The sequence below is a fragment of the Cibotium barometz genome, chromosome 14 (assembly GCF_041138505.1).
Source record: "Cibotium barometz isolate CiBa-2024 chromosome 14, ASM4113850v1, whole genome shotgun sequence".
Taxonomy (NCBI): Eukaryota; Viridiplantae; Streptophyta; class Polypodiopsida; order Cyatheales; family Cibotiaceae; genus Cibotium; species Cibotium barometz.
Window position 1 is genome coordinate 17,950,980 of NC_141059.1, and position 21,431 is coordinate 17,972,410.

At 44.0% G+C, this 21,431-nt stretch overlaps 1 protein-coding gene across 1 annotated transcript; it reads left to right on the plus strand.

The window, feature by feature from the left end:
* Nucleotides 1-306: 306 nt before the first annotated feature.
* LOC147631729 (uncharacterized) lies at nt 307-20,701 on the plus strand. Its single transcript, XM_086808255.1, has 7 exons — nt 307-1,839; nt 1,924-2,086; nt 2,203-2,279; nt 2,357-2,396; nt 19,216-19,279; nt 19,367-19,436; nt 19,733-20,701. The coding sequence occupies exons 1-7, from the start codon at nt 859-861 to the stop codon at nt 20,003-20,005; spliced, it is 1,668 nt and encodes a 555-aa protein (XP_086664381.1). The 5' UTR covers nt 307-858; the 3' UTR covers nt 20,006-20,701.
* Nucleotides 20,702-21,431: the final 730 nt, after the last annotated feature.

A 21,431-nucleotide genomic window follows, 5' to 3' on the forward strand; every position in this document is an offset into this window, starting at 1 on the left:
GGGCTTTACACATCTTCTACACCCATGTTTGATCCGGCGATGGGCACGAGCTAGTGGAAGATGGAGTGTATAAAGGATAGGAAGGATTGTACGACGGTTCACAGCTTTGCTCCAGACTTGATGATGTGTAAAGGATCTTCCCAATGTGTATTGGGCAGTTCCCATGATTCCAACCAAACACTCAAGTGCCAAGCTAAGCTCCATATCCATTTAGAGATTTTGTCTCTTCAAAGGCTGTAGAGGTGCCCTCCACCCCATGGGCACTCCGCCCATTCTGCTCTAGAGCCCCACCAACAAAACGCATTCACACACGAACATCGCATGAGCTGAAAAGAAGGATAGAATCTATCATCCTCTCCGTAGAATCTACCGCGCTTGCGTGGTACTGACAAAAGGCCGTTTTCATGAGAATAAAGCGTTGATGCATTCGAAAATTGGGTCCAAATAGATTTTCTCTCCTTTAAAGCGCCCTTGATTGATTTGCAGCTACAGGATAGACATATTGATCAATCCACTGATTGTTTTGCAGCTACAGGATAAAAGCAATGATTAATTGGAAGAAGATGACAGATATTGATGAGCTATCTGAGTGCACTGGGCAAGAAGAAGGCCGGTAAGTGATCAATTTTGAGCTCTTGAAATGAATTGGCGATGTGGGCGGTGATGAATGCGATGATACTTCATGTATTTTGTGACGGGCGATCAGAAAAAAGGGCGTGGACATGAGCTTTGTGAAGAAGGCAAAGAAAAACACAGTACAAACGAACTCTTGGTGTATACAGTCTGTCTGAAAAGAGGTTTAACAGAACCTTATAGAAAAATCAGCAGGTGTGTGGAGAGAGAGAGAGAGAGAGAGAGATGAGTAGAGTACCCTCACCACATGAGATGCAGCAATCTTCACTTTCCCTCCCCAAGCCCTCTTTACCCCCCCTACCTTCATTTTGTCCCAACATCAGTCCCACACCCTCCCTCCTTCCTGACCACTTGACCTCCTATAACCACCTCCCCCTTGCCTCCAAACATCCCCTCCCACCATCGCCACCTCCATCACAGCACCGCACCCATCATCATCTCCATCCTTATGACCAACAACAGTGTCATCATCATCTTTGCGATCCCTACTCGCAACAACGTCATCTTCATGACCACCAACCGCAGCAACATCATCCTCATGACCAACAGCTTCATCATGATGACCCTCATCTTCATGACCACCAGCTGACACAGCAACATTATCCTCATGAACATCATCCTCATGACCTGCATCATCATCATCATGACTATCATCTGGATGAACAGCAACGATGGCAAGGACAACAACAACGAGAACAGAAACATCAGTCTCAGCTCTTGCAACGACACCAACCTCCATCACATTATCATCATTGTGATGATCAGCCTCTCCCACAGCAGATACAACAGCACCAACATCAACATCCAAATGAACATCAGCATCAGCATCAGCAACAACAACAAAGGCGACCTCACCAACATCAGCTCTTTCAACACTGCTACCAACCACAGCAGCAGGAGTATTCCTTGCAGCCCCACTACCCGCAGCTCCAATCCCATCCACAGCAGCTACCGGTGGACCTTCAAGAAATTTTCGACTTCACCAATGGCGGCTCCTACAAGAGCACGGCTCCCTGTCTGCCTAATGACACTCTTGCTCCATGTCTTTCTGACAAAAATGTCTTTGGTCGATCTCTTGCTCAGCCCATCCACTTCATTTCAAATGTAGAATGGCCTGGCTGGGGACAGTTGGTGACTGAAAATGATAAGATTGCCTCATTGACGGAGGCACTCATGTCTGACATCGATGAGGATCCAAAATGTTCAGTAAGTCTTTTATCTGTATGTCTTTAAACCAAATTTTTAAAGAAAAACTTGGATGCATTTCTCAAAGTTAATTTTATATGGCAGCATGAGCAGGCTATGAGTCAGGTGACACATGGTTCTGCTAATACTGTATCAGGAGATCCATCAAATTTGGGCAGTGGTGGCATCCACAAGCAGCGCCTAAGGTGGACTCCAGAGCTCCATAAGCGCTTCATGGAGTCTGTGGATGAGTTGGGTGGTGCAGAAAGTGAGTATTTGTGTAAGTTTATGTGCTGACTGCGAGTGAGTATTTGTGTAAGCTCATGTAGTCACGTCATTCAAGCTATGTGCCCTATTGACGCGTTCAGGTTTTTCTTAATGCAGAGGCAACCCCGAAATGCGTGCTAAACTTGATGGATGTACCTGGTCTTCAACTATCTCATGTGAAGAGTCACTTGCAGGTCGAAGACTTCTTCTGCCCACTCTTGTCAATCTTATCTTTCTTGTCAAGGAGTCTAAAATGAAGTTGTTTGTACAGAAATATCGGATTACGAAAGACGTTCCAGCAGCACATGAAGGTGAGACCTTATCACTTTATTATTGTGATACTAAGGCTGAATGTTAATGCTTTTCCCACCTTGCTCAGACCTGCCAGGCCTGCCTATGGGTGCCTTGTGAGGATGAATCTGACTTGCTTGCCAGTGCCCACACAGCGGAGACCTGGTTTGTGTTGGAATATTGGGTATGCATTGAGACGGGTGGTAAGGCCTCATCTGTAATTTGTATATTAAGGGGAGGTGAGATGTTTTCTTAATTGATATTTGAGGGGAGGCCAGGGATTCTCCTGAAGTGTGTATTTGTACTGGTTCCAAAGGTTACTTTTGAGAGTCTGGTCAGATATAAAAAGGGAAAGTGGATGTGTAGCATGTTATGTGCACAGCTGCTGTACTAGGGTGCCATGTGGCCATTTTACTTAGCAAGTACACTTAGGACACCTTTTTGATGCGCATTGCCCTCACCATCTAGGTCTAGGGTCTAGGAAAGTGTCAGAAGTCGTGTGCTAGTCCCGCACAAGTCACGTGTAACCCACTTGCAAGCTGTAATGATGTTCAGGTGTCCTAGACATTTATTAGATTTATGGTTGGGTGCTTGGAACACCGATCAGGTTATTTAGGAATGGCAATGTCTACTTGGTACGAAATCCTTTTCTATCCAAGGTCACTAGCAAGGTAACAGGATGACTACATATGCATTTATGGGATCATGGGCAAGGCCAGGGTTAGCCGATGGGCACCCATTGGGTGCCCAAATACCAAATCTAAGGGGAAATGGCTGGTAAGGCTTGAAAATTCGACCAAGTCCCAAACACGGCTTCTTGGCTGAATTTTAGAGCCCAACAAAATGCCAACTACCTATCAATAGACAAAGGCACTCACACGGTCTTGTAACCAGTAGTTCCGGGCGTCCTTGTCGCTAACTGACCGACTACAGCACACAAAAACAAGGCATGCCTCTAGCAAATCATCTAACCAGCACATTCAAACCATGAGCTATGCATATGCATATGGAAATCTACCGTTTACAGATCTCACATGGTTGTCTAGTCTCACCGGACATTGGTTAGAGGCTAGGGCGTCAGGGCCAAATGGTGACATCTCCCCCCTCTTCTAAACAGTTGCCCTCAACTGTAAAATCCATCCTCCTTACGTGTACTACGGAGTAAGTTGGTCTCGTTCCAACTTAGGACTGAGCTAGATTCAAATTAGAATCACTTCTTCATTCTCAACTTAGAGAAGAAGGCTTTTCCCAACTTAGGGTTCTTCACTTCAACTTAGAAGTGATTAGTATCTGCTCCAAACTTAGGAGAGGAGGCTGCCCCAACTTAGGATGAGATCCCTGTTTCAACTTAGAGACCAGAAACGTCCCAAGGAGGCTGTACAACTTAGGACGAGATCCAACGTCCCAAGGAGGCTGTCCAACTTAGGACGAGATCCCTGTCTCAACTTAGAGACCAGAAACTTCTCAACTTAGGGTGTTGTACTTCAACTTAGAAGCAATAGAAACCTATTTCCAACTTAAGAGGAGTAGGGGATCCAACTTAGGATCAGAATTCTAAAATTCAGATTTTCACCTCTTGTGACAAGGGCTGAAAGTTACTTTTCCTGGCATACATTATCCATGACCCATGGATCTAGCAAAGCTCATGAAACCATATCACATTTGGTAACTTTTAGATTTGGAAATTCTCATTCAGAGATACCATCAAATGCTTTTGCATTTCTTGCCAATCCCCGGCATAGGGTGTTCAACTTAGACAAACCAAGCATAATCTGATCAAATAGGGGCACTGATGACATTAGTGGGGATGTCGTAGTATCTAGTCCATACTATGCATAATGGAGTTGATAGTTGAATAGTCTTGTGGGTTGACTACCATGAGTATATAACATGCACGTTCCTAAAAGGTGAATTTGGGCATGTTCCTGGATTCATCTAGGTATATATATAGAAACCATAACATACTGTTCTTATGCAAATACAAAATAGCAACACTGTACACATAGCAACACAGCTGAATTTGCATACTGTTTCCAGCCATAACATAATAGTAAAGTCGTACCAACATAGGTATAGTCAAATCTACAAGTGATCCATGTCACCAATGCTTTGATAGTAATCAAATAAACCTGTGTTTTCAGCGCAAAATCAGCATGAATAGCATTCCCAAACACTGGGACTTCATGGCTATGAAGCCATACATATCTACTCATAAAGCATCCCAAAAGATAACGTATTTAGCATATCCATGTACTTAAGTAGGTGCTAACTTCCTTAGTAGTAATTAGTAGTAACCAAGCCAACAATATGTTCTACTAACTTCCTTAATAGTAGTAACCTTAGTAGACCAAGCCAACAATATGTTCTTGGGTATTCACAACGTGGTTGTCCCCTAAAGTGCCTGTCTGCATCAGGAGTTGCATTTTCAGCTGAGGCACCCCCATTCTTCCTTTTGGGGCAGGTAGACAGCACATGGTCTTTGCTACCACACTCAAAACACTTCCATTCACGCATATACTTTGCCTTTAAGTCTTTGGAAAGACCAGGAATGTCTTGGGTGTCTCGGTCCTGCTTTTCCTTTACATTTGCAGCCTTGGATCCTTCTTATGTGGCTGTCCATACATTTGCACATATGGATTCTTGTCCTTCCCAAGGCATGCATTTATCTTCTCTATAAGGTACTTTACATGTACCTTTTCTAAGGCTACAAGTTCCTGCATGTCGATAGAGTTCAAGTCCATCTTGGAAGAGGTTGCAAGCCAGTCTCAAACTTCTGCATTTTCTCCGCTTCCGAGATTTTCATAAAGGGAACAACCTTGAGGAAAACTGCCAAAAAAAGTGGGCATGATATGCTTCCACTTTCTCATGTTCCCTTTGGCCAAAAATGTCCGAGTCTTTGATGATGTTCTTCTCAACGTTGGGAGGCAAAATTGCTTTCTAAATGTGGCTTTGAAGTCTTCCCAGGTCTTAGGAGCAATACCACGAAGCTTCTCCGCGAACCATCAAGAGCCCTTAAGATGGTGACCAGTGTATCTGAGTTTGGACTTCTCAGTGTAGTCCTCAAGAAAAGCCACTTCAAATTGTGAAACAAAGGCAAGAGCCTTGTCCACATGCACATCTCCATGATAGTCATCAAGCTTAACCTGCATATCCCCTGTTTTGAATTCCATAAGCTTCTTAGGAGGAGGAGGAGAACCTATGTCCATGAATCCAACAGGACCTTGCCTGTTTTGAATTCCATAAGCTTCTTAGGAGGAGAACCTATGTCCATGAATCCAACAGGACCTTGCCTTTACCCTGCATATGCATCTCTTTATCCAATCCCGGCATGAAGTCTTTTCCATGCAAGTGTGGTGAAGACACATCCTGCACAAGAGAGAAGTTTGGGTGGAGGTAACTGTGCAGAGGGTGAATGCATAGAAATTGCAGGAAGCAAGAAAGATGCCGTACAGTCCATACCCCACTTTGGGCATTAGCCTTGGCTGTCCAAGCAGCCACACCATCAGAGTTTAAACGAGGTAGATTGACCAGACTAAGTCCCCGTGTGCTCCCATGTCCACTTCCCCCCTCTTCATGAGGTAGGAGATGGCTAAGTCTCTTGGTTTCACTTGCATCTTCTTAGCCAAATCTGATAATATAGTATAATCTTGATCAATTTGAGATTGGGAGACAATTTGTTTACTTTGAATGCTCTTTGCACCTTGGGGTTGTCTTTTTGCTGTCTGTTGATGTCCTCTTGCTCCTGGAGTTGTCTTCGGAGCCTGTCGACATCTTCTTCCTTATGCTTTAAGGCTTCTTTTGGGTCAATCTCCAATTGGACAAACAGCAATGGTGCTCCGGAGTTGCACTTACATGTGATGGGAAGTGGTCAACCATCTTCAATTAATCCTGATCATATTTATCTGACCTGAAAGAGGAGGACTTCAACTGTGGTGGGAAAGGAAACCTCACCTCGGATACTTGCCAATGAAACAGCAATGGATTAGAAGCCCTTCATTTTATAATTATACAGTCATTAATGAGACTAAGTACAGATAGCACAATACAAATGAGAATAGTACACCACACTAGGGCCAGAAGTTGGAACACTCTAACCCTCCCTATGGAATTCTTTATTCCAAATTCCAGTAGAGTGTTTAAGTGGGTGCCAAGCACCAGAATTTCAAAATACAAAACGAACAGAAAATTAAACAAAGATCCTCGACCAAGCCACTAAGCAAGGATGAGAATCACCATTGCCCCAAGTCACTAAACAAGGGTGAAGAACTGCTGAACTTCACACCAGGTCCAGTGTGGATCTCTCAAGCCATTCCCAGACTCACGCTCTTTCCCTTGTGAATGAAGAGGCTTATATCTGTAAGTCAGGTTTTCAGCCTGAAAATTAGGGTTTTCTGCGATATCAGGGTTTCTGGAGCAGAATCAAATTAGGGCATTTGGCCAAATGAGAGTTTATGGAGCATGAGGAATCCAACCATGAACTCAGATTTCTGTTTTGTGTGGCAGAATGGCTGAGTCCTGAAATTAGGGTTAGGGTTTCTGCAAAAATTAGGGTTTCTGAAGATTTTAGGGTTTCAGAAGAGATATAATCAGCATGGAAGCCTGTATCAGTGCACAGTTTCTGTACATACGGCTGTACATCAGAAATTAGGTTTAGGATTAGGTTTTGAAGCTGGTAGTAGAGTCCTGCAGATGTCTGTCCAGCAGGTACATCATGTCGGGTATGTGCTGTAGGGGCTGAAAGAGAAGGCACGTAGGAGAGAGGCTGGTTGCACCTAATCCAAGAGAAGTCAGAGAGGGACTGGAGTAGGTGCCCATGCATGGAAGAGCCTGACAAGTTCAGCACTATCTACCGCGGGATCTTAAAGACCCTTGTCAGGTGAGATCAAAGGATGGCATTGATCTAAATCACGATGCCTGTTACCTCAGACAAGTAATCTACGCCGAGTAAACTGGGGAAATTCTATCTTAGTTTACTTTGTAGTTTACTAAGCGATCGTAGTTTACTTCCTCGTTTACTTTGGAGTTTACTAAGCGGGCATAGTTTACTCGGCAAATCATAGTTTACTTTGTAGTTTACATTATGGGATGAGGATGAATTTGGGTTTGGGACTTGGAAATATTTGGAGCAAAATGTTATGTGCAAAAGAGGATTTGAACTCGAGACCTTGGGTCACCATTGGAAACATCTTACCACTACACTATACCTTCAAGCAATGGATCCATGTGGTTTCAAGCCATTATCAGGCACTATTTTCCCAATGCTATTTTCCGACGCTACGTAGTTTACTTGGCCGAGTTTACTTTGAAGATGGATGGTCAAGATTTGTGCACGCAATCTTCAGTGGTGGCCGTGGATCTCAACTGACAGGGGTCTTTAAAACCCCATGGTAGATAGTGCTAAGGGCAGCCCACCATGGCTGCCCTTACTTGCCTAAAAAGGTACTTGGGCACCCCACATTTACCAAAGAATGGGTGCCTGGCTCTTTGATGGGTAGGCTGGTGGGCAGCCAGTTGGGCAGGCTGCTGGGACATTCGTAGTGTCACAAGACACGACTCAGTGTAAGTTCCCAAACCTGCAAGATCGCTTGTAGTTAGCTTTCTTATGTTTTTCAGTCCTTTGGGGCATCAAGGTAAACCCGCATGCCTACAGCCCTCCTATAAGATCCAAATTTCTCCTTTATGAGGAGATAAGGACCACAACACCCAGAAGAAAACTTGTAAGGTCTACCAGTTCTCAGTCTTTCAGTCCCTTGGGACTTCAAGGTAAAACCACATGCCCGCAGAAAGTTCTCCTTTGTTAGTATAAAACTAGGTAGTTGAGCTGTGACCCTGCAAGTAAGGTAGCAATGCACAACAACTTGGACAATGAAGGCTCATGTGGCAGCAAGAGCCATTTGGGCAGCAAGAGAAGGCCTTAAGGAGGGGTTGACCGGGTTGGTGGGCTGCATATGGGCAGGTCGGCTGCAATATGAATGGAAACAACAGATCTAGGCCAACCAATCTTGGGAGCCCAACATGTGGACAAATTGACCCTTATTATAAGGTTATAATGAGCTAAAATAAATAGCCGACCAGCCCATAACTTGTGTAAACTAGTCTACTAGCATTATTGTGGCCCTATAAATGGAGCCCTTGCCCCCCCAAGATGAAATCATTTTGTCTCTGCGCTTCCAGAGGTCTCCAGGGCATCTGAGCATTGGAAGAGCAAGGAGGTGCTCCGGCAGCCAGCATTTGCATCTGAGCAAGAGGGTTCACCTACAACTTGGGCTGATGAGACCAGCAGGAAATCAGGGATTGGTTGATTTGTTTGTACTTCAAGGAATTAGTTGTACAGAAGCATTGTAGCGAAATAAACAATGTTGTAATTTCATGCAGCCACATGGCATTAAAGTTTTTGGCTCGTGAGAAGCACAAACTCCTAATGATAGCATACAAACAAGCTGCTGTGATGTTGGAGATGTTTGTGGAGGGCTGCAATTCCAGGATGGAGGCGATGACCACATGATACTTGTAGAAGAGCATTACTGAGCTTTCCAAACTAAGGAACTTCACCCAGCTTGATCTTTGTGGGCATAGTTAAGAAGCTTCAATTTGACAGCAGCCACTCTAAAATTATCAGAAGACCCGCTCTTCAAGTCCAGCCCAAAGCTTGCAAAGGGAGACCTATTAGGTGTTTCAGTAGGCTATTGAGAGCAACTCAATAGGGAAAAAGGCTGTGTAAGCAGCTACATTCAGAAATAACAACACGAATTAGTGCTTGAGTGCAGGCACTGTGCAAGCTTTTCACAGGTGGCTTTTGCAACATCAACACCCCTTACGGTCCTTACTGGCAGGTCTTGCACACGTATTTGGTCCAGTAAATGATGGCCCCGGCCACCTGAATATGCATCCTGGACCTGCTGCTCTTCTGTTTGCGCTCTGGATAACCAAGGCCTGGTGGCCCTCAAGACCAATTGCAAATTCACAGTCACAGGGTTGACACCGTTTTCACTTCCTTATTATTAATTTCTTTCAGCTAAGGGTAAACATGAGGTGCAATTTTTGCGCAACAATGAAAGAAAGTGTGTATGCACTTTTGTTACCCATAAATGAGATCCACACATATAGAAAGAATCTTGCTCTAGAATTCTTTTTTTTTAATAATAAATATACCCTACGTAGAGGTACAACCCTCTGTACAGGTAAAAATGCTCAAAGAAAAGGTGGTGCTCCCTCCATGGCTAGCCGCTCTCGAAGGGAGACATCATCTTGGGGGGAGGGGGGAAAGCCACCATGGGAGTGGACTGTGCTGGGGGTGAGAGCACCCTTGATAGCCTTGCTGCAGCACGCACGCTAAATGTGCCAGGTGGCAATGCTACTGATATCTTCCAACTCTGGTCGATGTGCGTGTTGGGAGTCCAAGGGGACACTGAGGCCATCGATGCTGTGATGGCAGTGAAACTGAAGTGTGTAAGCTAAAGTGCAATGCCATCACCATCCTCCTCATAAAGGGTATATTCAGCATATAGGCATCATATTCAGCATCATAGATCTATTCAGATCTCATTGTAACCCATTCATCTAATTAGCTGCATTGCATTGCATTGACACATATTTGTCTATCTCTTAAACATCATTAATTGCAGTTTAGTTAGACTAAGGTTGTGTTTACGACGGTCATAGACCTCACATGTCACATGTTGCTTCTTCTTTTTCTCACTCTCTTTATGCTTCTTGCACTCCTCAATTACATGATCAAGTTTCTGGCAATAGTTGCATCTCTTCTTCTTCTCAGTCTTCTCCTCTTTAGACTTAGGAGGATCTGAATGGGCTTGTGCTTTGCTCTTAGGTTTAGTACTAGAACCAGCCCCATATTTTCCTTTGCCATGATAGAAGGTAGGCCGTAGCAAAAGCCTGATCTGCAAAGCACTCATGTTGTTCTGGTTGGAACGAGATTGCTCTTCCTGTAACAAGAGAGCTACCAAATCAAATGTGTACAAATCTGTATTTCTCTTCATCAAGGGGCGAAGAGTGGTAGCAAATGCTTGATAGGATTCATGCAAGCCATTGAGAACGGTAGAGACAAGTCAACTGTCAGGCATCACCTTATCAATATTGATTAATTGCTCTCGCAAATCCTTAACAAGGCCCACGGGTGAGAAATCCATCTATAGAATCACCCTCAGTCATATGCTCCAAGTCAAGCTTTTCCCATAGATAAGCTACACGAGCTTCATTGCGGATCTGATATAAAGAGGCAAGTATATCCCATGCGCTTTTCGAAGAAGTACATGGATGGATATGAGGTATGACTTGCCGTTTACATGAGAGAGCAATCAAAGCATGAGCCTGCGTATCTTTAGCATCCCATCTGAGTTGTTAGAAGGAACAGGTGCAAGTGGTGCAATTCCATTGGAACCAGAATCACTCGTTCCAATAGTGGATTCCCTTGACGTGCTAGCTACAGATGCAGGACCAGCAGGCCTTAACTCAGCACCAGATATATATATCTATTATCCACAAATTCTTTGTGACCAGTACATGCTTCATCATATATGTCCACACAGTATAGTTAGTCCCGTCAAGCTTGTCCTCGGCAAAGCATCCCAAATACATCATTATTAGCCATGTCTCAAAGGTAACTGACAATCTGTCCCAAGCTCGCTGCACAATGCACTGCAAACCCTCAATGTCCACTGAAAGGCAAGCTTCTGTGATACCCAATGATTCATTGATGACAAGGACCTGCAAATGTACTGAGATGATAGAGTGTAGGGATAGAAAAGTTATCTGAATAGAGGCTTGATGGAATGCCAAATATAACCCAGGGCTCGATTCAGCTCTGTTTTTGGAGAAGCTGAAAATTTGCAGAGGGGATTCAATGGCCTAAATGGGCTCCGATTCAAGTGTGCTTCAGCTTGGGAGACTCAGCAAAGAATGAGGAACACAACAGTACCCAAAAAAAAAGGTCTGAAAAACTAGCTCTTCAACGGTGGTGCCGGCGGACGGAGCAGGTGGTTTAGCTGGCGGAACGGGTGCTGTTACGGTGGCCTAGGCGGAAATCCCCAAATCAAAAATTTCCGGCTGGACGAAGCCTTTGGTATAGGTGGCGATGGTCCTTTGTGTGGCGGCTGCAAGGGGCTGGCGTCAGTTGGTGTCGGCTGCAGATCTCCTGGTGTCACCTGCGAATGGCAACTGCAAAGAGCAAGGCGGCGTTTTGGGCAGGTGACTTCGGCGGCTGCAGGTGATGCTGAGTGGCGCAAGGCAACAGCAGGTTCAGCACGGGCTGATTACTGCAGCAGAAGCCCTAAAACAGCATGGAGAAACCCTAAAACAGCTCAGAAATTCTAAAAACGAGCTGCTGTTTTTTTGCTTGTTGTGAGATGAATGCATAGTGCGTGCACGATAGAGCAGAACCGGCGAGGGCAAAGCTCGCTCTGATACCAATGTTGGGTGGAGTGGGAGCAGTCCTGCACACACACACACAGACACATGTAGAGAGCAAGCTTGAACAGAGAAAACGTGAGAGAGAGCTTGATGCTGGAAAAGTACTCTACAGATAATAGGTAGAGTGAAAGTACTAAGTACTAATTACTCTAAGGCTCAAGGCTCAACACACAAGGGTGTGTTCCCACGGGAAAAAAACCTCTGTCCAGCCAGAGTAAAATGTGCCCATGGGTAGAGGTGTTCACACTAGGACTTCCCGGAGGCCAAATGGCTAACAAATAGCAGTGGCTTCCTTTCTGTCCCTATGATTCTCCACCATGTTGAAGTCCCCCATTAGAATCGAAGGGAATTGAGACCCTATCCTATCTTCCCATTCCCATAGCTTCTTTCTTTGTCCTATCTACCCATTCCAATAGCTTCTTTCTTTGCTTAAAGGTATGTCATCCACAGACATTCACTACCGCTTGCCAACTCATATCTCAATTATGAGAGCCCTACCGCTAGGGTGGTTAGCTATAATTGAGGGCTTCAAAGACTTGGGGGCAATAGTCATGACCCAATGTAGCTTTTCTCCAAGCCTCCATAGAAGACCAGCCACACTTTGAAGCAATTCGTCCTCTTGACACCCTTCCCAAAAAGATCGCTCACCTGGATATCTTATACTTTTTCTCTGCCACATGATTCCAGAAGGCCTCCCTTTAATTTTTATCTTTTATTCCTTCAGCATTACATGAAAGACCATTCATTCATGATGTGACAAAGGAATAGACTCAAACCCACCTCTCTGGTAAGGTCTCAAGCACCATCTCCTCCTTCAGAGTGGTCAGCATTTGATACCTGCCAGTCAAACCTTTGAAGAGAAGAAGGGTCACTGTCCTCATCCCCGAAGACAATAAAGGAGTTGTGAGAATAGACTTGGGGGGAAATGGCTGGGGACCTCCCTCTTCCCTGGGACTGAGGTCTGCTTTTCGAGTCTTTTGAAGAGTTTTGATCCTCAGAGAAGCCCTTTCCCCTTCTCCTTGTGCATTCCAGCAGCTTTCACATCAACCTTCTCATTGCCCCCCGAGAGCTTCTTCCCCTTGATATCCTGTCCCTCAGCTTGATTCCCCTTTCCATTTTTACTTTTCCCCAGCTTAGAACCCTCTTCTTCCGCCCCGCCTTTCCTAAGACCCTCACCTTTAGGTACAATGCACTTTTTAGCAAAGTGGCCAAACCTGCCGCACTGGAACCACAGCCAAAGAGCCAAAAGCGAGTTTGATTTCCAAAGATCCTATGGTGCCTAGGTTGACTGGCATTGATTTCGGAATCCCCTTTAATGTATTCCATTATAAACATACTTTATTAGCATAGAAGCATCTGTGGACAAGGTGCAATATTGCTAAATCTAGGATGATAAGCCTCACTGAGGATGAGGCTTTTGACCTTAACAGGTGGGGGTGTCAAGTCTTCAAACACCTTGGTTGTCCCATAGGTGTAGGTGTATCCAGCAAGCAACTGATGGAGTGGGTTCTTTAGAAAAGGAGCTCCAAATTTAGGAGATGGAACAATATTCTGCTCCCGTTTCATGCTAGAATACACGTCATCAACTCCATCTTGCTGGCATATCTGCACTTCTTGTCCTAATTTTAGATTTTAAAAAATGTCATTGGCTCAAGCTTTTATCCCCCACCAAACAATTCTTGTGGAGGAACAGGGTAAAACAGAAAGCTAGTCACTGGCTGGCTTGGGATTTGATGGGTCTCCCCAAGAAGTTTGGTGGTCTGGGAATCATACACATTCAGAATCATGCTGAGGCTAGAAGGGATACCCTTCTTGCAATATGTATCCAACAAGAGAAGATCTGGTCCTTGATGTTGATAGAGACCATGAAGAAAGAATCTGCTGTGGTATAATTGGAATGGCTCTCTTGGGTGGACAAGCTCTTCTCCTTGGCCCCAAATGCAAAGCTCTCCTTCCTTGTCAGCAGTCGTAAGTCATTATTGGGCACAGTTACTTGGAAGGGGTCCTCAAGAGTAAAATGTAACTCTCTACTCTCAAATCATATCTGGTGGTCCCATGTTTTCATTCCTCCCCTTGCCTACATCGACCTCAAAACTGCCAGGAGGCTGAACAACAAAGGTATTGTTCACCTCAGTGACCTGTGGTATGGACCCTTGTTTGGGTGGATGGATAACCTCCAACTAGCTGTTATGTTTGGTCTCACCAGGCAAGACAGGGATTTCATGGGGATAATCCTTGCTAACTAGATCAAATTTAGGTATCCACTTCTGTTAATGTGTTGACATGGCCCAAAGACTGGACTTTCTTGGGTAAAACCTCTTTTCTTAGACCCCAAACAAAACCCATATACCAGGTATTGATTAGATCAGATGTAAATGTGATACACATAAATAAGGAATGGAATCTAAATGGACATTAGAGAGTTGGTGCAGAAGGTGGGCTCATATACAGGGGCTACCTCTATTTCAGAAAGTTAAAACCTTCTTATGGAAGGTCATGATGGCTGCTCTCCCTATTGGTTATAAATTGCAGAGAAGAAACATGGCATTAGGAAGATGCTGTAGATGGAAGTCTGCCAAGCAGGAGTCTTGGTATCTGTTCTGGTCTTGCCCTGCACTTAGGGCCGTGTGGACTAATGTGGGGAGATGGGCTATGCATATATTGGGTGCCAGATTCACATGGTCCCACTGGTTGTTTGGTAAATCTGCAGAGGAAAATAATTTACTCTTGGGAATGATTATATTTACTATATTATGGGAAATTTGGTGCTTTAGGAATGAAATACACGGAATGGTTGTCAGTGTGATCCCAGTTTGATGGTTCTGATGGACAGGTTCACTATATCTTGAGCAAGGCTGCATGTGCTCTCCAGTTGATGCTGTTGTCATGGTTCCATTGTGCACAGGTGACGCATGCAGTATAGGACTGTCAGAAGAAGCAGTCCAGCCAAGACAGGTGACCATGAGTATATAGAATGGGCACCACTCCCTTAGCCATTCATGAGCTTGCACCTCCAAATCTGTCCACAAATAGTGAGATTTCATCAATGTACAAATCAATTAGTGTGGGAGAGAGCGGGCATCCTTGTTTGACCCCAATAGTGCTGTAAATATCCCCAGAAAGCCCCCTTGGTGCCCACACACTCTAGTCACTGCTTCATCTAAATCAATCACACCTATACCATGTGTGGGGGGAACTGGAGCTCCTACAATCGTCCCAGCACGAGGGACCGAGGAACAGAGTACAAAGCCTTATACGGAAATCCATAAAGCAGCAGTATATATGCCTCGCCTCCTCTATGACAGTGAATATGTGATAAAGGGTGGAGTGGTTCCCTCCTGAAGCCTGCCTGCCTTGATGCTTTATGACCGAGCCTCTCTGGCAGGAAGCTGATCTCAGATTCTAGTAGTGCCCCATAAATCTTGTCCATTGTATGGCCAATCATAATAGTCCTGTAGTTATTTGGGTCCATGGGGTCTCCTGCCTTATGGATGGGAACAATGGTGTTTGTGGTCCAGGAGGGAGGGAAGCCTTAACAAAAGGCTCTATCAAAGAGTTATGCAGGACTGGGGGCTATTATAATGTTCTGCACGTAAATCTTCATGATCCTTCGCCCTACGGTTATGTAGCTTTAATAGAGCCCTAGTGACATTGTCAGTGGTGAAGAGGATAGACAATGTGGGGTGTGGGATATGTGACATATGAGGTGTGGGCTGATCTAGAACCTCATAGAGCTGCTGTGCATAGGCTTCCTAAAGGAGAGGGTATGTGATGGGTGTTTGGTTTTCCTTTCCTTGAGAATGTGCCATGCATCTGAATTATCCTCACTAAAAAAGAGCTGATAAAACTCTTGTTCACGCTGGTGAAAGATTCTTTGCATCTCCCGTGCCGAGATTAGTCCGCACTTCTTTCCCGCAGGAGCTGAAGTCGTGTGTTCCTGCATTCATCATCATAGCACCTTCTCTGTGGTTATGATCGTGTGGGGGATTTGACGGTGGAACCAGTGGTAAAAGGAGAGCTAGCTGGTGGATGTGAATAGGGTAAAGGTAGAAATGGGGGGAGCTGAGGTGGGTGGTAAAGACCCCATCAAACAATCTACCATACTAGATCCGTCCCCATACGGGAAGCAGGTAAGGCTGTCAGATGTAGGCCAGCGGGACATCCCGTTATATGATCAGCTCATTCCCATGTCCAGAAAATGTCTCCCATGCCCTAGGATGTCCATTGCTATCCCATCTCTCCTCTGTCATTGGAGTCACCAAACGGAGCATATCCCCTTGCTGCAAGAACTCCAGAATGTTTGCAAACATAGGGGCATATGCGGATTGTCCATTGTGCATCAAATCATGTGCATAGGCTGATGTCTCAGGTGAGAAGTAGCATACTCCAATGTGCAACATCTTGAAGCCAGGCCTGGCTAAATGCATCCACATGAAATGGGCCGCCTCATCCCATCTAACCACTATCAGTACTCTGTGCATGTGAGGCCAAAACAGGCATGCCACTCCTCTTGACCCTCACAAACTCCTAGGTGTGTGTCTGCCCTCTATAAGCTGACTTCCAGAATCCATATATATCCCAATACCTCGGGTAGCCCTCTCTCCGGGCTCTAATGAGTCTTTGTGTAAAAAACAATATCCCTCCCTGCGTAAGTATTTGCAAAGCCGCCTGGGTTGGACCATAGAGTTCCATTGCAGTTCCATGTGGCTATATGAAGTGTGTCTGGTCTCATAGACCATGCGCCATCATGTAGGGTGTCTCTTCGTAATAATGATCCAGCCATCTCGGTAGACAGCGCATTCCCCTGCTTTTCATGCCTTAATGACTTGAATATACATGAGCATGAGAGAGAGAGAGAAGAAAGAAAGAAAGTTGTATTAACGTCTTCAAAAGGCCAAAGTAGTATATGCTATGATACATGCTAATCCTATCTATCCATCCACTCATGCAAAGAAGGATGATGTACTTAGTAAGGTCATGGCGAATGAACACTCTCCAATAGCAAAAAGTAAGTGAAGCAGCATCACAACAACAAGCTAAAAGTCTCTCCATGTAGAACCTCTTGGTATAAAGATGGCATGGTATCCTCACATCGACTTTTCCCCTCTTGAGAGCCTTGTAAATCCACTCGTATAAATTACACGTCTAGTCAGAAATATGCCTATGGCATCACCTTTGTAAAAACACTTTATTCCTTCTTCGTTACCACCCTTAGCTCCATCATGATGGCTTTGGGTGGGGGCCCTTGTACTCATTCTAAAGTCCATTATTATGGCCCCTCCATGGATTCCCCCAACCATGGTTAGGAGTGGAATCAAGGCACTAACCCATGGTTCCATGGAGCTATAAATACCCCCCTCTTTCTCCTCAAGGGGGGACATCCCATATCCCATAATCTTAACAAAACCCCCTCTCCATAGGCTCACCCCAAAGTAGCCCTTAAGAACCAAATCCCACTCCCGATGCCAACCCCCCCATCTCAACACCAAATCACATCCCTCTTATGTAATACCATCCCTAGCACACCCAAGTACCCACTACCCTTGGAATTTTGCACATCATGGAGCATTCATTAATTATGTATTCATCTAAGGATGTGGTAGGATGTGAGTAAGGGCACCATGGAATTCTTGCACTTAGCACCAAATTTTTTTTATCATTCCTTACACTCTCACCCTCTCTCTCTCTCTCTCTCTCTCTCTCTCTCTCTCTCTCCATCCTTTTCCCCATGATAACCTTCGTACATGAGGCTTTCTTTAGTAAGATCACTCCTCCCCTCTTCATGACTCTCATGTGTTTTTAGCATTTTCTTCTTTGTTTGGGAGAGTTTTGAGTTATGTTTAGAGTTGATGTCATTTTGGGTGATGTCCATCTTATTGCTCACTTGTTCTTAGTATGAATAATCACATCATTGTTTAGGTTAATAAAAATCTAGAACTTTAAAATCTGATCTAGGTACTTGAACAGAGAGCTCTCATATGACCCTAATACATCCCTCATGGGCCGCTGTGACATGGTGCTCAAGGTGGTAAAATTGAGCTGGTGCGAGAAGGTCCTGCGATGATGGGAGAGCGTGGCCGTGGGCGAGGGCCATGGGGTCTGGCGTGTTGAGCTCTGCATAACTTAGTGGCTCTATCGAGTGTCACACCTCTCGGCCGAGTAATTCCCACCATTTCTGCATCTTAAAGAAATATTCTAATTACTCCATGTATATATTCATCTATGAATATGCATGGATATCACTGATATTAATTATTAAATTATTATATTCACACGGATTGTAAGAAGAAATTGAGGAACTTTATCGAGATCAAAATATTCAGATAAATGATTAATTTATTCCTCATTGGAATTTGTATCTAATTTAGAAATTAGTTAAGTGAATATTCAAAGAAAGAAATTCAGTAAAATAACTGAATTATCAAACCTTTTCGAGAAAGATAATTCAGGAAAAATCTTATCTGACTCAAACCTTGAATGAGACTATGACCAAGACAAAACTCTTTCGTTAATTTTTGAGGAAAGAAGGTGTGACTAGTTTAGAAAAATACACTCAAAACTCTTTCGTCAGTTTTCGAGGAAAGAAGGTGTGACTAGTTTAGAAAAATACACTCAAAACTCTGCCAAATCTGAAACTAAGTTTGAGACCCTTCGAATTGATTTATGGATCAAGGTTATAAAATTAGAGGAATTCTGGTATGAAATTCAGAATTCCGATCAAGAAGTTTTGGGGATACTGATTCAAGAAATACTCCTTATATTCAAAAGAAAATCAAACTGAAAACTTGCTTAGAAACCCTATTTTCTTAAAGGAATGTCTTACGCTAGAATGCTAGAGGGAGCATTTGGTATATGTTTTTCTAAAGGAAGTTTGGTTGCAATTAGCTGGCGAGGAATGTTCAAATGACGGCTCACGTGGCAAAGCCTGCCCATGTCTTGACCAACCTTGGTATGGTTGAAAAATGGTGCGCTTCCTGGTACGATGGGCGAGAGCCGACGAAGCGGTCCCTAAGTGAATAGATGTGATGACATGTGAATCAGATCTGTGGTCTGGGTATGATGGGTTGATCGGCCCTCGGAGTGCTGGTATGGAAGAAGTCGATGAGAGCTCTCTGTGTTGGTCCTCAAGCAAGTACAGCTGATTTGGATCTCACTAAGGACTCCCTGTGTCTACAGAGCTCTAGAAGAAAAAGTCCCAGGCATCTCTGATCCGAGAAGTCCATGATCCTGGAAAGTGGTCTGAACCCAGCTCGGAAGAGGTAGTGGAACCTCCTCCGAATCTCATAGTATACAGGGCATCGGCATATGTAATGGTCCTCTGAGAGAGAGAGAGAGAGAGAGAGAGAGAGAATATTCATGATTGCATTAATGCTATTGCTACTTGGCACATCTGAAGTCTGCATTTTGTGGCAGCTGGCCTAGAAAGGAAGAAGAGCTTGAGTTCTGTCGAAAGCGTAACCGTGCTGGATGCAACTTCGTAAGTTCTTGTGACTTGATTTTGATCAGTGTGTTAAGAGATTATGGAACATGTTAAAACTGTGTAAAAAACTGCATATTTGTGCAGGGTGACGCAAATGACAGAAGCTTTACAGATGCAGATGGAGGTGCAGAAACGACTTCATGAGCAGCTTGAGGTAGAACTCTCCTGCACTTTCAAGACAAGATCTTCCCTAGTACTTTAGGAGTATTATCAGCCTAACAAGCTATTTCTACCATAGTTGCATATAGTACTCGTACTTGACTCCCTGTTCTGTACAGTATGTACAGTACTTACTAAGTATTCCGTTCTGTATTCATTACATTAATTAATTCTTTCTTCATTAATCAAAGGGCATATGAGATGAAACATCTAATTATAAGCTATTTCTTGGGATCCCCAATGTGTGCGCGTGCGCGCACACATGCGTGCTTAACATCCTGATTTGTACAGATACAACGGTGTTTACAACTCCGCATCGAAGAGCAGGGTAAGAACCTTCAAAGGATTCTTCAAGAGCAGCAGAAAGCACTGTGCCCTACATCACCAAACGTGAATATGGTGCCCGCCACAGATACCAGTGTGCCAGCCACTAGTGAAATGAGTGATGTACACTCCAATCCTGTACAATTGGAAAAAGACAGGCAGTATGATGTTCAATATGGACGCGAAGTTCCCGTAGAAGAACATGCACAGTCAAAAAGATTGAAATTAGATACCAAGTAATAGGAGATTCAGGCCATGTATGGAAAGGCTTGAAAAAATGTATGCTGTTCTTTCCTTGTGAAATAGCAAAATTGCTATCATCCCAACACACGTGGTATGGTTTGTATATATATGGGGCGGCATTGATGGGCACTGCAAATGCATCTTGGACTGCCAAAATTACTCGGATATATGCAGGCGGAAGCCATGGCTACCCTTGTTCTAGCATCTAGCAAGCAAGCTACAAGGCAAATCTTAGTTGGTCAATATATAACATTTATTGAAGAACCCACAGTTGGGCTGTCCACCTACCTACCCTTCTGGCCTCTGTTTGAAGTGTTGTTGCATTAGGGTAGTAGAGCTAGTGTCTCTAGAAGAATAAAACTTCTGCGCCTGCTTCAATTTTCTTCAGTGCCGGAGGCACTGCCTGTGCGAGTGTCAATCTCTTGTTGACAGCTCTACATTGATTCTGTAGTCTCAGTTTCAGCTTATTCTTCTGCTCGTTTGGTTATGAAGCCGGTGTAGTTGAGTTGTATTAGTGTTAGCCAAGCAGAATCTTACTAGGTTTTGACTACCATGTATGAAGGTGGACCTTTGCCTGAGTGATTACCTCTCCTCACTCCCTACCAGGAGTCTTTTAAAAGTTGGATCCCTGACACCTACTTGGAAGAAAAAATGATGCCATTAATATGAAAACAATGTGTTCAAGAGCAAAAACACCAAATCTAATGAGTTTCCATTGTAGTTTTAATCCAATTCATGATTTAGTGAATTATGGGTGGACCTTGAGCATCAAATCACACTATTAAAGGTGTGGATTCGATTTTTACAGAATCAGTCAATTAAAAGCGTTGTGGATCTTAGTGAAATAATGTCTATATAGATCACTATTGAACTACAAAATAGCCCATTTCTTGACATGGCCTATGAAAAGGTTTACCTCTACAAATGTGTCAACCCTAGTCATTTGCCAAAAGAAACCATGGAATCCACTCAAAAAAGAACTCTCATTGTCATGACCTCTCTCGGGAGATCCTCATGTGGTCTCTCCCGGGAGATCCTCATGTGGTCTCTCAATCACATAACAAAAATATGGTTGCAACATTCAACCTTAACCCATCATGTGCAAGGTGTGCCCGCCTTAATGCATACGAAAGTTTCAAATCTATGAACACTGGACCTTATTTATATTTGTACTTCAATAAATCACGTCCTTGTACATTAAGCACACAAACAAGAATACTCAAAACTAAGAAACATAAGTGATTTCTATTGCTTGGATAACATAGCAGAAAAGAAGTTGCACTTAAAGTAGCTATTACACACTTCTAATCACTATTATCATCAGTGTTGTCCATATCTTCATCTTCCATAGCACCATTGTCGTCTGATGGTGGTGGGGAGTCTTTGGGAGTGTCGGGGTTATCGGGATCATCATTGGAGGTGA

Coding starts and splice junctions, on each gene's coding strand:
- LOC147631729 (XM_086808255.1), top strand. CDS start 859: ATGAGTAGAGTACCCTCACCACATGAGATGCAGCAATCTTCACTTTCC. Junction 2,087..2,202: donor TGAGTTGGGTGGTGCAGAAA/GTGAGTATTTGT, acceptor TTCTTAATGCAG/AGGCAACCCCGAAATGCGTG. Junction 19,280..19,366: donor ACCGTGCTGGATGCAACTTC/GTAAGTTCTTGT, acceptor ATATTTGTGCAG/GGTGACGCAAATGACAGAAG.